The sequence below is a fragment of the Sarcophilus harrisii genome, chromosome 1, assembly GCF_902635505.1.
Source record: "Sarcophilus harrisii chromosome 1, mSarHar1.11, whole genome shotgun sequence".
NCBI classification, from domain to species: domain Eukaryota; kingdom Metazoa; phylum Chordata; class Mammalia; order Dasyuromorphia; family Dasyuridae; genus Sarcophilus; species Sarcophilus harrisii.
Genome location: NC_045426.1, coordinates 84,263,595 through 84,277,866, shown reverse-complemented (window position 1 = coordinate 84,277,866; position 14,272 = coordinate 84,263,595). Strand labels below are relative to the sequence as shown.

General features: G+C 40.4%; 1 protein-coding gene across 1 annotated transcript in view; it reads right to left on the bottom strand.

The window, feature by feature from the left end:
- The window catches only part of CDHR4 (cadherin related family member 4), a 36,415-nt gene extending 27,269 nt beyond the window's left edge, over positions 1-9,146 (bottom strand). Inside the window, 8 exon segments of the mRNA XM_031965973.1 lie at positions 571-754; positions 885-1,021; positions 3,311-3,414; positions 4,864-4,962; positions 6,214-6,302; positions 6,672-6,834; positions 8,479-8,660; positions 9,140-9,146. Of these exon segments, the coding sequence (XP_031821833.1) occupies positions 571-754; positions 885-1,021; positions 3,311-3,414; positions 4,864-4,962; positions 6,214-6,302; positions 6,672-6,834; positions 8,479-8,660; positions 9,140-9,146 (965 nt within the window).
- Between the last annotated feature and the right edge of the window lie 5,126 nt (positions 9,147-14,272).

The following is a 14,272-nucleotide window of genomic DNA, read 5'->3' as shown; positions in this document are numbered from 1 at the left end:
AAAAAAAAAAAAATCTATCCTTTCTAGATTACAAAGCCTTATACTATTCTAAAATCCCCCCTGGCCTAGTCTCTAGGCCATCCATATTTCCCCCAGACTAGGAATGATGTCTCTGGACAGCATGGACTGAGCTCCTTAGTCTATGCTATGATAATCATAGACTCACTTTCAGCCAATCAGGAAGCCTCTTGTGGATAGTATGGATCTTAATTAAGAGAGATGGAATTTGAACACAGGTCTCCAGACCCCAAATTTATATGTTTTCTACTAAACTCCAGTGTTTCTTTGCTTTGACCTTCCTCCAACAAAAGACAAATAAGGGAATTCCAACAGATGCATTAGAATGATCCCTATCACCACACAAGCAAAATTCAACACAACAAACAATAGGCTGCTCCCCAAACTCACAAAACACACTCATTCTTTGCATGCTGTTCCCTTAGGAGAAGAACTTAAGCCCCTCGATTCTCAGGTTCGTGGGGTTTGGGGATCGGGCTTGGTGAGCTCTGGGTGGGGGGGTTCATGCAAGAGGAAGCATCCAGAAAAGCAGTCTGACGGTTGACAACTCACACTAGCAAGGCCGGGGTGCAGCGAGGGGCCCAGGTGTTGATGGGTTGCACATTGACAGTGACACTGAGCTGGGCACTCATCGAGGGCTGAAATGGATCATACGCCTTCACTTGTAATTGGGTGACTGCAGCCCCAGGGTTCCGCCCCAGATCCAGAGGAGCTGTGGTCCGAATCAGTCCATCCCCTGTGCAAGCAGGTGGGAAGGAGTGAACCAATGGCCCAGCCCATGGTGCTCCTCCCCAAACTCCCCTTTGCCCTGGTCACTTTTGCCCAGGCTCACCCCCAAGCCTCCCCCACACCCACTAGGGTCTCACCAGAACTGATGGAATATAAGGGGCAGGGAACAGGCTCGGTGATCTCATATCGGACACGACTGCCATTGGCTCGGACCTGGCCGACCACTCCACCAGCCACCAGGTCCTCAGAGATGTTGAAGGTCTGGAATTGAATCCTACAGGCCCCACAAATCTAAAGTACCTTCCCACTTACAGACCTTTTCCCTAGCATTGTCCCCAGTTTCATGAACAGAGAAACCAGATGAGAGAGAGAGGTGGCTATACAAGAGCAGCCCCTTGAGACTCAGCCCAGAGCAAGGCATATTCTACCTTCAGAATCCCAGATCACAAAAATTCCCAGTCAGAAGGGACTTCTGAGATCATCTAGTCTGAACAGATGTATATTCCTGCTCAACTCAATAATCGTTGAGAGACAGAAATGCTTTTTAACTCATATGTACCTAAATATCAGTGCTACAAAGGAGAGTGGGATTGTGTACAGGCAAAGTTCAGGTAGAATCTCATGAGAAGTTGGAGAAGGGAGAAATCAGTTTTGTCTGGAGCATCAAGGAAGGCTTCCTGAGATAGTACTTTATGTGAGTTTTAAAAGAAGAGAAGGATTTAACAAAGGGAAATGGGGAAGAGGTGGGGAAATCCATTTGAGGCATTCTGGGACAACACAGAGCCCACCAATTCTCAGCCTCACGTTATTTCAGGGACCAGGCTTGGTGGGCTCTGGGTAGTGGAATTTTCATGTGAGAGGAGGCATTCTGGAATAACACAAGCATATAACACAATGCTTATATTATAACTTACAGTATTCATTATATTTCTTCATATTTATATTATAATTTTGTATTTATAATAAAGGCAGCAAGATGGAGTAGTAGATAGAATATTGGCCCAGGAGTCAGAAGGACCTGAGTTCAAATTCAGCCTCAGATACATAACACTTACTAGCTGTGTGACCCTGGGCAAGACACTTAATCCCAATTGCCTCAAAAAAAAGTAATAAGAAAAAAAGAACCCAACAAATATATTTACAATAACCATATAGATAAAATTATGCTGGTATAATGACCCTCATTGTACAAAGAAAGAGACAGAGGTTTAAAGAAATAAAGAGACTTACCTTCCTGGGTTTTGTTTCTTCATCTGGAAAATGAGGGAGTAAGAAGAGATGGCCCCCAAGGTTCCTTTCATCTCTAAATCAGGGACCCTGTGTGATCCTGTGACTGATCCCCAAGGCCACACAGACCTAGCCCTCCTTACTTCTCTGCACTATGTCAGAGAGGAGAGAGTGAAAATGGGGGGCCCAGAGTGGTCTAGTTGGGCTGGAAGAAGAGTGGGATGAGATAGTTTGGAGGAGTAAGAGGTAATTAGACTGGAATTTTGAATGCCAGGATCAGGAGTTTATGCTTCATTCAAAAGGCAAGAGAAGATGTTCCAGACAGTAGTATGGAAGACAGGCCAGATAAGGAATGGATTAGAAGCTAAGAGACCAGTGATCTTCCCCTAAAGAGATAAGGAACTCATTAATGTCAAGTCCTTCCATTCATCTTTTGAACAGTTCTAATCATCTAGAAGTTCATAGTTACATGGAACTCGGTAACTACTGTCAGAATGAAATAGGATGTCAGTCTCTTTTTCTTAGTAAGATCATTAAAAATATAATATACATTTTTAAAAACTGTCTAGCAACTAAAGGCTTTTTTAGGGAAAACTTCTTGGAAGAGCTGGGATTTGAGTGAGGCTTTAATAGATGGATAGAAATTGGATAAGGGAAAAGATAGAAGCATGGAAGGCAACGTAAGCCATTTAAAGATATATTCAGAATGGAGGCAGAAACTGATTCACTCACACTAGAGTGTAGAGTGTGCAAAGCTAAGAAATAAAGCTGGAAAGGTAAAGTGGAATTAGACACTGAAAGGCCTTGAAGACCAGGTACAGGAATTTTAGAGGCAGTAGGGAGCCAAAGAAGGTTGTAGAGCCAAAGTTGAATGGTCAGTTCTATTCATAAGGAGGATGATTTGGGGCAGTGGTATGAAGGATTGCAAGACCTTTTTCCTACTTTCTCTTTGGAGCTCTGGTAGAAGAAATCATAAGACTGAGATCTAAATCTAGATGGTAGCCGAAGACCATCAGGTTCATCCCTCTCCCCCTTCCCATCCCATTAATGGAGGGATCCAAGCAGCTTAAGAGGCTCCAGACAACATGAGTAACACGCTTCAGGAGAAGAATTTGACTCTAGAACCAGCACTCTTTACATCGGACCAAATTGTCTCCCTCCCATGCCCATGCCTCCAAATCCCCAGACTAGAAAATTGATCCTAGTATAAATGAGGACAGTGTCAAGGCAGGGTGCTAGAGAGGGGCTGCTCCTGGAGCTGCAGCTTGGGTCACACTCCTTGCCTTACCCAGGATGTAGGACTCAGCTCTAGCCCCAGAGAGAGGAGGATCCTTACCCGAAGGAGATCTGATTGGGAGGATTGGGCAGAACCTCCACAGTCAGGGTCCCCTGGCAGCTCTTGCCTTGTCCATCAGTCACCAAGATCTTCAGCTGGAAGTGCTAGGGGTGAGACCCAGGAGAAAACCAAAACGGGTCTGTCACACCAATAGAAACCCCACCATGATAACATCACTTGTCCATTCATCCATTCATTCATTCATCCCTGCAAGAAACACTATGCAGGTCTGGAGGATACACAAAGGTACGTCTCACTTTCTGCCCTTCTGGAGCTTGGACCTTCAATAAGGTTTAGTGAGTTAACAAAATCCTCCCTTGACTTTCATGAACTGACACTAAGTGAAGTGAGTAGAACCAAGAGAACATTGGATGCAGCAACCACAAGATTAAGTGATGATCAATTCTGATGGACGTGGTTCTTGTCAACAATGAGGCAATTGAGACCAGTTTCAATAGACTTGTGATGGAGAGAGCCATCTGCATCCAGAGGGAGGACTATGGGGACTGAGTGTGGATCACAACATAATGTTTTCACCTTTGTTGTTGTTGTTTGCTTGCTTGCTTGTTTTTTTCCTCAATATTTCCCTTTTTGATCTGATTTTTCTTGTGCAGTATGATAAATGTGAAATATGTTTAGAAGCATTGCACATGTTTAACCTCTCTATTGGATCACTTGCTGTCTAGGAGGGGGGGAGGTGAGGAGGAAAGGGAAAAATTTTGGAGCACAAAGTTTTTTAGGGGTAAATGTTTAAAACTATCTTTGCATGTATTTTGAAAAATAAAAAGCTATTATTATTTTTAAAAAAACCTCTTTTAAAATATAATTCCTCTAGGAAGGGCTGACACATTAAATTATTGATTATTTATTCTGTGGAAGTCTGGAGGTGAAGTAAGGAAACCCAAGTTTAAAACGTGGCTCATCCATTTACTACCTGTGGGGATCTTCTCTGAAATTTTCTCTTCTATAAAATGAGGGTAATAACACTGGCCTTAAGCACCTCAAATTAGATAATACTCATAATGCCCTTTGTAAGTTGTAAATAAATAAATAAATATCAGTCGATTATTCTTTTTATTATTACACCTTAGTGTGCATTGACTTAGTTACAGGGTTATAGATTTAGAATTAGGAGGGAACCTCTCTCTCATAATTAGAGATGGGGAAATTGAGGCACTAAGTGATTTTTTTTTTCTGGAGCCCGACAACTAGTAAGTGTTCAAGGTAGGATTTAAACTGAAGTCTTATTGATTTCAAGGCTTTGTCTTTCTATAGCTCCCAGGTGTCTGACTCTTAATCAACTGTTTTTCTCTAGTGATTAAATTCCCAGACCTTATCATTTTTATGAGGGAAGAATGAAAAGAGAATCCTTTGAAACCTGGAGGTTGTTTTTCATTCTTCCCTTTCTCTCACTTCCCTATCCAAGTACTTCTCCTCTGTTCCCAGCCTTCCCCCTGCACTTCCTGTCATCCCTCCCACCTTCTGGGGTTCCCATAAACCTACCTCAGTGTCTCATCCATTTCCCCCACCCCCAGCAAGCAAGTGATACTCACCTTGTAGGCATTGCCAATGAGACCCTGGCTAGGGGTTAGCACTTGCCCCAGCTCATTAATAGAGAAAGAGGCGGTGTCCTGAGGGCTTGTGATTGCCATCTGTGGGGGCAAAGAAGCTGGAGTGGGGAAAAGGGACCCCAAATCTTCTCCTTTAAGCCCATCCCACCCCAACTTCACTGTCAGAGGGAAAGAAGTCTGGATTCAGAATCAGAGGATTTAATCTCTGATACTTAATAGGCAGGTGAACTGGAGCAACTCACTTAACCTCAATTTCCTCATCTGTAAACTGTAGTTACCTAGATGTCCATCTTTTCCTCTGTTCCCCTTTATATAGCCGCTCACTATCCCAGAGCATGAACTAGGTCTTATTATTATCCCTAATATATAATAATATATGTAATATATAATATGACTACATATTAGATGAAATAATTTTACAATTTTATGTGTAGTTTTATATAATATAACAATTGTGTTACAATATACATATTTATATATGATATATGATAATACAATATTGTTTGTTCGGTTATTTTTCAGTCATATCCGACCCTTCATGATCCCATTTTGGGTTTTCTTGGCAAAGACACTAGAGTGGTTTTCCATTTCCTTCTTCAACACATTTTTCAGATGAGGGAACTGAGGCAAGCGGGGTTAAGTGACTTGCTTGGGATCACACCGCTACTAAGTATCTGAGGTCACATTTGAATTCAAGTCTTCCTGACTCCAGACCTGCCGCAATGTTATTATGTATCATTAATGATGAAAATTAACATTTAGATAAGGCTAATGCTTAACTTTTATCATCTCACTTGATGAGATGATACAATAGATGCTACTATTATCCCCATTTTACAGATAAGGAAACTGAAGCTCAGAGAGGGTAAGTGATTTGTTCAGGGTCACAAAACTAGTAAACCTCCAGACACCAACACTAATTAGCTTTTCAAACCTAATGTTCTCTCTAGCACACTAGACCATCCTAGGCTAGACCATCCCTATGACCCACCCAATCACCAGGCTAGACCATCCCAATGACCCACTTATTCACCAGGCTAGACCATCCCTATGACCCATCCAATCACCAGGCTAGACCATCCCTATGACCCACCCATTCACCAAGCTATACCATCCTAATGACCCACCCAATCACCAGGTTAGACCATTCCTATGACCCACCCAATCACCAGGCTAGACCATCTTGGCCCATGCAATCACCCTTCCTCTCAATGTCTCTAGAAGCTTGATTTTTCTACAATTCTTTTCCTGGATGCCTGGGGCTTAGAGAGGGCTAGTTCTTGCTCATTCCTCTCCCTTTGGGCCCCGGGCTCTGGGTTCCCACGAGCTCACCTTGACACCAGTCAGACCCCTGTCGAGCAACACCACATAGATCAGGGACTGGGGCTCCACAGTCTCCAGAACCTGCACCTTGTCCCCAGCTGCCTCAAGCAAGAAGATCAAAGGATTGAAAGGGTAGAGAGGACCTTAGAAACGATCCAGTCTAATTTCTTCATTTTGTAGACAAGGTTACAAGATTAGAAGCTAGATCCTCTGCCTCCCAGCTCAGGGCTTCCTTCATTCTAACCCATTTCCTCTGCCCTATTTCACTATTAGCTCACTGGATCCTCCTCCCTCTCTTTTCTTCCCAGTGCCAGAAAAGGGATTTTGCAAAAGGCCTGGGAGCAGGTAGCACCTGCACCCTTTCCCAGGTGCCAGAAGAGCTATGGAGAGAGTCCAGGTAGGACTGTGCTGGGGCCGGCTGAGGCAACGCTCCCACAAGCCCCTGTGTCTGCCCGTATCCGTCTTACCTGGGCTGGCAAAGCGGTCCAGACACACGGGGTGACCCTTGGCTTTAAACACTTCCACCGACAGCGGCAAAGTCCAAGTTTCTTTCATGCACGTGAGCTTCAGATTGAGCTGGTAGTGGTTCACCTGCCGGGCATCCAGCCTGGCTGCACTGCTCAAGGTCATCTGGGATAAGTGTGACACCGTCCACTGAGCCCCCCACGGCTGCTACAGTAGACAGAGCGCTACCTCTGCAGTCGGCTCAAAGCTCACCTAAGATACTTAGTAGCTTTGTGACTGGCTCCCTCAGTATTCTCATCTGTAAAATGGGGATAATAACAGCACCTATTTCCAAGGGACCGCTAGGTGGCACCATAGGGCACAGAACACCGGTCTGGAGTCAGGAACTCTCATCTTCCTGAATTCAAATTTGGTCTCAGATACTTCCTAGCTGTGGGATCCTGAGCAAATCACTTAACCCCCTTTCCCTCAGTTACCTCCTCTGTAAAATGGGCTGGAGAATAAAATGGTCAACCACTGCAGCATCTCTGCCAAGAAAACCCCAAATGGGATCCTAGAGTCAAATATGACTGGAAAACAATTGAGATAATATTTGTAAAGTATTTCACAAAACCATAGGTTAATGGTGTTACTAGAATGATTGGGAGTCCCCGAAGAACCAGAGAACGCTGCAGTTGGACTCAGTTTCCACTATTTGTCAGCTATGTGACTTTGGACAAGTCACAGAGGATGCAAAAATGAACAACTAAACTTAGCACCTAATTAATTAACAAGGATTAACAAGAGGAAAGAACTCCTTTCTCCCTTAAATTTGTCCAAGAAGCAGTAGCACACTGACTTGGGCTATTATCACATCAGAAATGGAGCATTTCAGGGCATATTTTATGCCAAATATTTGTGTGTGTGTGTGTGTGTGTGTGTGTGTGTGTGTGTGTGTATGTGTGCTGCTCTTGCCTTGTTTTAAAATTTAACCTTTAAAAAAAAATTAACCTTTAAAACCATTAAGCCAAACATTTTGAGGTTTTAAAAATCTGGCTAGGAAGTGATTTCTTCAGAACCATTCTGCAGTCTTTCCCATCCCATTCTCTGGAACTCCCCACTGCTCTTTTCTCCCTATCCTTCACACGCTTGCTCCTCTGGCCCTCGCTCATGATTCTGAAGGCTGTCTTGTCCAGCCTTCTTCAATCCTTCCCATATAAGGATTCTTGGATGAGAGATGCAATGGGGTGGGACAGATTCTGAATCAAATGGGCTGCAAAAATAGAAAGCAACTTTTAAAAAAAAAATTAGAAATATCCTGCTCAGTGCATGTCCTTCTTCCATCCTCAAACCTCAATCCATTTCCAGGAATTCACAACTGGAAATAGCTATACCTTAAAAGGTGTCCTGAAGGCTCTGCCTGCAAGTCGGTGGCTAGGGGAACAGGTGGGAGTTGGCATATTGGGCTCTCTTTAAGTCTTTTCATCTATAAAATAAGAAGTTTGGACTAGACTGATCTTGTTCATTATTTTTCAGTTATATCTGACTTGTTGTGACCCTATTTGGAGTTTTCTTGACAAATATACTTGTGGTTGTTTATTTCTTTCTCCAGCTCATTTTATATATGAGGACACTGAAGCACATAGAAGAAATGAACTCAAATCTACAAGGTCCTATCCTATTCAGGATCTAAGATATTTCTCTCTCCTCCTTCTTTCCCTAGCTCCCCAGAATCACGCATCCTTAAGTAAGAGCTGATAGGATGTTGGTTGGAAGTCAGCCCTGGTTCTCTTAGACTTCCTTAACCACCCCGACCCCAGCCTCTCGTACCTTTGCCAAATACTGTGTGTAATATCCCGATAAGCTGGGCTGGTTAAAGAAAGGGCTGGGGGGAATCACACTGTAGAGTTCCAGGGTAGGTGGGCAGGAGCAGTTGAAAAAGAACGTGTGGATGACCGAGCCGGGTTCCTGTGTCTCAGAGATATTCACAATCCAGGGCAGCCTCAGCAAGCCTGCACCCAAACCACAACTCAGTAATCTGGATTCCTTCTACCTATGCATCCTGAAGGTAGTCAAGAAGCATCATAGAAACCCAGGTAGTTGAACTGGAGTCAGAGGACGTGGGTGCAAATCCTGCCTTAGCTATATACTATCTGTGAAACTCAGAAAATCACATACTCACTCTGGGATTCAGTTTTCCTATCTGTGAAATGGGAGCCTTAGATTAGCTGTTCTGATTCTACAATCGATAATTCTCTCACCTGTACCTTAGATCATAAAGAAAGAAGTTTATTCCTGGCCCTAATGAAAAGCAGTTGATTAATATCGAACAGGTCATGTGACTTCTTAAAGCCTTGGTTTTCTTCCCCAAACTCTTCATTTTACAGGAGGGGAAACTAAATCCCAAAGGAAAGAATAATAAAAATAATAGCAAACATTTATATAACAATTTAAGGTTTGCAAAAAATGATAGCTAAAATTTATATAGTACCTGTCATGTATGAACCTGGAACTGGGGTAAGAGCTTTACATATATTATTTTACTTAATCCTTATAGATAGATAATCCTTATGAGATATAATCCTTATTATCCCCATTCTACAGATGAGGAAACTAAGATAAGCAGAGATTAAGTGACCTGCCCAGAGTCACATAGCCAGTGAGTTTCCAAGGCTGGATTTGAACTCAGGTCTTTAACCCCAAGCTCAGTTACTCTGTCTACTGTACCACCTAGCTGCCTCCAAGTACTCTATGTATATAATCTCATTTTATACCACCCTATGAGGTACAATGCCTGACACACAGTAAGCACTTAATAAATACTTATTGACTGAGACATGTTACTCCTACCTGCATTTTACAAGTGAAAAAACTGGTTCAGAGAAAAGTGACTGGACCAGAGTCACACGAACCAGGGTCTGATGCAGGATTCCAACTCAGGTTTTCCTGATTTCAAATCCAACACTATTCCCTAGGTCACCAAGCTGCCAGATTTACATTTTTAATGGAAAAGTTAAATAATATTCAAGTCCTGCTCTCCTAATTCCAAACTCCCAGAATTCTTCTCAGTATACCATATAATTCTCAGAGTGAGGGGTGGAAGGTGGAAATCTCTGTCAAGGGATATGGGGGCCTTTGGGAAAGTTTGGAAGACAGTACTCAAAGGCAGTTACACTGGGGAGATCAGAAGGCTCCAGGGGACTCAGAGTTTGGTGCTGTGGTTCACTCTGGACCTCCTTCCTTTTTTTCTTGCCTTTAGTCTCATTCCCATTTTAGGGACCTCCCCAGGAGGATAGCTTACCTCTCAGATCTGAGTTTGTCCAGGAAGAAATCAGTCCACTGATTAAACTCGTGCAATTCTTCAAGTCTATTAAACCCAAGGCACCTTCAGAGACAAGAATTGATTTTGATTGGGGGTGGGGAAGGAAGGAAAATGGCCATACCTCAGGAGAGACTTCCCCCATACCCTTATCCTTGCCCTTCCCTCCCTCAAGTGCTCCATACCCCAAATTTCCAGTACAAAAGTGAGCCCCAAAAGATAGAACAGCTTCATAACTGAGAAGATGACTTGTACTCCCTCATCTGAAGCCTCTGTCTGTTAGCTGGTGTTTGCCATACCTACAAGGTTGCCAGGCTGCATTGCCTGGGAGCTGGGGGTGGGCAGGACTCCTAGCGTGTCCCTGATCTGAGTCACCACCCTCCGCTGCCCCACCCTGCTCCACCCCTGCTTTGGGTTCAGAAAAATCCCTGGGTATAATCACCTTTCACTTCATGGGGCTATCTATTCCCTAGTTTGTGAACTTCATTCTCTTCTCACCTCCTGGGGCTCAGAAGGACAGATATGAGTGTCTCCATGTCATAGATGGAAAGACTAAAGCTCAGGTAAGGAAGGTGACCATCTTCTCAGTGAAAGTGTTGGGATGAGATCATCACTTGGAGGTCCCACTGGTCCCTCAAACTCAACCTGTTCTTCCTTCTGACTTCACTTTCTGTCCATTGAATCATCATTCCCCCTTCCTTTACTTCTCTGTCCCTTTAGAGAGCATGACCAAGAGGAACTCAGTCAAGATTAACAAGGTTAAAGGATGTAACTTATGTCCTAGTATTGAAAATATCTCTCTATAGGACAAGGATACTTAATCTGGGTCCTCTGAACAAGGAATCCATGAATAAATTTGAAGGGGTTCATGAACTTGAATGGGAAAAATTATATCTTTATTTTTATTAGCTTCTAAATGAAATGTATATTTCCTTCAATTATTTTATTTTTTTAAAGCACTGAGACAGTTTGTTACTCTTTTATTTATTTATTTATTTGGTTACAAGTTCTCTTCCTCCCATACTCCCTTTCATAATAATAAGCAGACAAGAAAAGCAAAAGTTATTATAAATACAAATACAAAAACATTTCTGCGTGGGCCATGTCCCACCTCCCTTCCTTCCTCCCCAAAGAAAGATAGAGGGGAAAAAATGCTTCAATCTGTATTCTCAGTCCATCACTTCTCTCTGGAGGTGGATATCATGTTTCATCATGTCCTTTCTAGCTTTGGTAGGTCATTGTGTTGTCCATTATTACAGTTTTCACAATTGATAATCTTTTCAATGTTGTTATTACTGTTTAGATTGTTCTCCTGGTTCTGCTCACTTCACATTCATCAATTAGTTCATACAAATCTTTTCAAGTTTGTCGGAAATCATCCCCTTAATTGTTTCTTACAGTACAAGTATATCATCACATATATTTGTGTGTTTGTGTGTGTACATCATAACTTGTTCAGTTATTTTTCAATTTATGGACTCAGTTTCCGATTCTTTGGCACCACAGAATTGCTATAAGTATTTTTTAATAAATGAGTTCTTTTCCTTTTTCTTTAATCTCCTTGGAGTGAAGACCTGATAGTGGAATTGCTGGGTCAAAGGACATGTAGAGTTCAAAAGACTTTTGGGAAGAGTCCAAAGTATACTCTAGAGTGGTTGGACTAGTTCACAATTACACTAACAGTGTACCTATTTTCCCACATTGCTTTCAGCATGTATCATTTTCCGTTTTTGTTATCTTAGTCAATCTAATGGCCATGAGGTGATACCTCAAAGTTTTAAAATTTGTTTTTCTCTAATTATTAGTGATCTTGAGCCCTTTTCCTATATGATTACTGATAGCTTTGAAATTTTCCTCTGAAAATTGCTTATTCATATCATTTGACCATTTATCATTTGGGGAATGGTTCTTATTCTTATAAATCTGACTCAGGTCCCTATAAATTCCTGACCTTTCACTCCTCTAGATCATGGTTTCTTAAACTTTTCCCACTAGCAACCCCTTTTCACCCAAGAAATATTTATGTGACGCTAGGTATATAGATATATAAAATAATTATTCATTTACTGATTTATTTATAATTTACTGATTTACTGAAAATAAATAAAAATTTTGTGACCCTCATATTCAGTTATGAGACTCTATGTGGGGTCACATACCACAGTTCAATAAACTGGGTTTTAGATAAATTTTGTTATTATTTTTTCTAGGTCAATAAAACAATTCTTTAATAGCTTTGTATGGCACTGAATAAGTGAATTAATTTAGGCAATATTGTCATTTAAAAAATATTGTCTTGGTCTATCCATGAGCAATTAATATTTGTCCAATTATTTAGATGAATTGTGTGAAGAATGTTTTGCAATTGTGTTCATATATATTGACTCCCAAGTTGGAGCCGGAGTTAGAGGCATTTAGGGTTAGAATCAAAGTTGGTTGTGATAGCAATTTTAAATGTAATATCTCTTTTTATCTGTTCCTACTGAGATTTTGCATATATAGAAATATGGAAAATTTGTGTGGGTTTATTTCACATCCTGTAACTGTGCTAAAGTTGTTAAATGTTTCAACTAGTTTTTTAGTTGACTCTCTAAAGTAAACCATCATATCTGCAAAAAGTGATAGTTTTGTTTCTTTGTTGCCTGTGCTTATTCCAGCAATTTTTCTTTTTTTTAATCACTATAGCTAATATTTTTAGCACAATACTGAATAAAAGTGATAATAATGGACATCTTGCACACCTCTCATCTTATTGGAAAGGCTTTTAGCTTATCCCCATTATAATAATGCTCTTTCTTTATTTTAGATGCTACTTTACATTTTGGAATTAGCTTGGTGACACAGTGGATGAAGCGCCAGGTATGGAATCAGGAAATCCTGAATTCAAATCTGACCTCAGACACTTACTAGTTTTGTGACCCTGGACAAGTCATTTAATCCCATTTGCCTCAGTTTCCTCTTCTGTAAAATAAGCTGGAGAAGGAAATGACAGTATCTTTGCCAAGAAAACCCTAAATGGAGTCACAGAGAGTTGGATATAACTGAATAACTTATCATTTTGAAAAAAGCTCCATCCATTCGGGTACTGTATAGTGTGTAGTGGGGGGAGGGAGGCTTTTCTTTTGTTTTGTTTTGTTTTAAACTAGAATGAGTGCTCTATTTTTTCAAAGATTTTTCCTGCATCCATTGAAATAACATGTTTTCTGCTGTTTTCTTTTTTATTGATATGGCTAACTATGCTTATAGTTTTCTTAATATTGACCCAGTCTTACATCCCTGGTATATGTCTAGCCTGGTCAGCGTGATATATTGTGATATATACTGTAATCTCACTGCTAGTGCTTTATTTAAGTTTGTTTTTGTTTTTTTTGTTTTTTTTTTTTGCATCAATACTTATTAAGGAATTTGGAATACAGTTTTGTTTCTCAGTTTTGACTCTTTCTGGTATGTTTCAAGACCATATTTGTGTAATAGAAAAAAATTTGATAGGTCTCCTTCCTTACCTATTTTTTCAAACAGTTTAATGTAATATTAGAAATAATTAATCTTTAAATGTTTGGCAGAATACACAGTAAATCCAAAGTTCTGAATAATTTTTTGCTTGGGGAGCTTACTTATGATCTATTTGATTACTTTTTATTTTCTCTCTTTTTCTTTTTTTAAAAATTTTATCTTTTTAGGTTATATATGTACATAATTTTTTAAAAACATATTTTCACATGAGTCATGTTGGGAGAGAAAAATAAAAACAAAATGGAAAAATCACTAGAAAACAACAACAAAAACAAAAAGATGATAATAGACTGTATTTAGTCTCCATAGTTCTCTCCCTGTATGTGGATAGCATTTTCTTACTTTTTTTTGTGATTTATTCTTTTTTTTCCTAGTAAATTTATTTTATTTTTAATATACATTGCTTTATGAATCATGTTGGGAAAGAAAATTTAGAGCAAAAGGGAAAAACCATGGAAGAGATTTTTAAAAATAGAAAAAAAGAAGTGAACATAACATGTGTTGATTTACATTCAGTCTCAGTTCTTTTTCTGGATACAGATGGTATTTTTTGGTCCAAAGTCTATGGGGATTGCTTTGGATCGCTGAAGAAAAATCAAATCTGTCAGTTAATCATCACACAATCTTGTTGTCACTGTGTACAATATATTCCTGGTTCTGCTTGTTTCACTCAGCATTAGTTCATATAAATCTTTCCAAGCCTTTCTAAAATTAGCTTATTCATCATTTTTTTATAAAACAATAATATTTCATTACCTTCATATAGCACAATTTGTTCAGCCATTCCCCAAC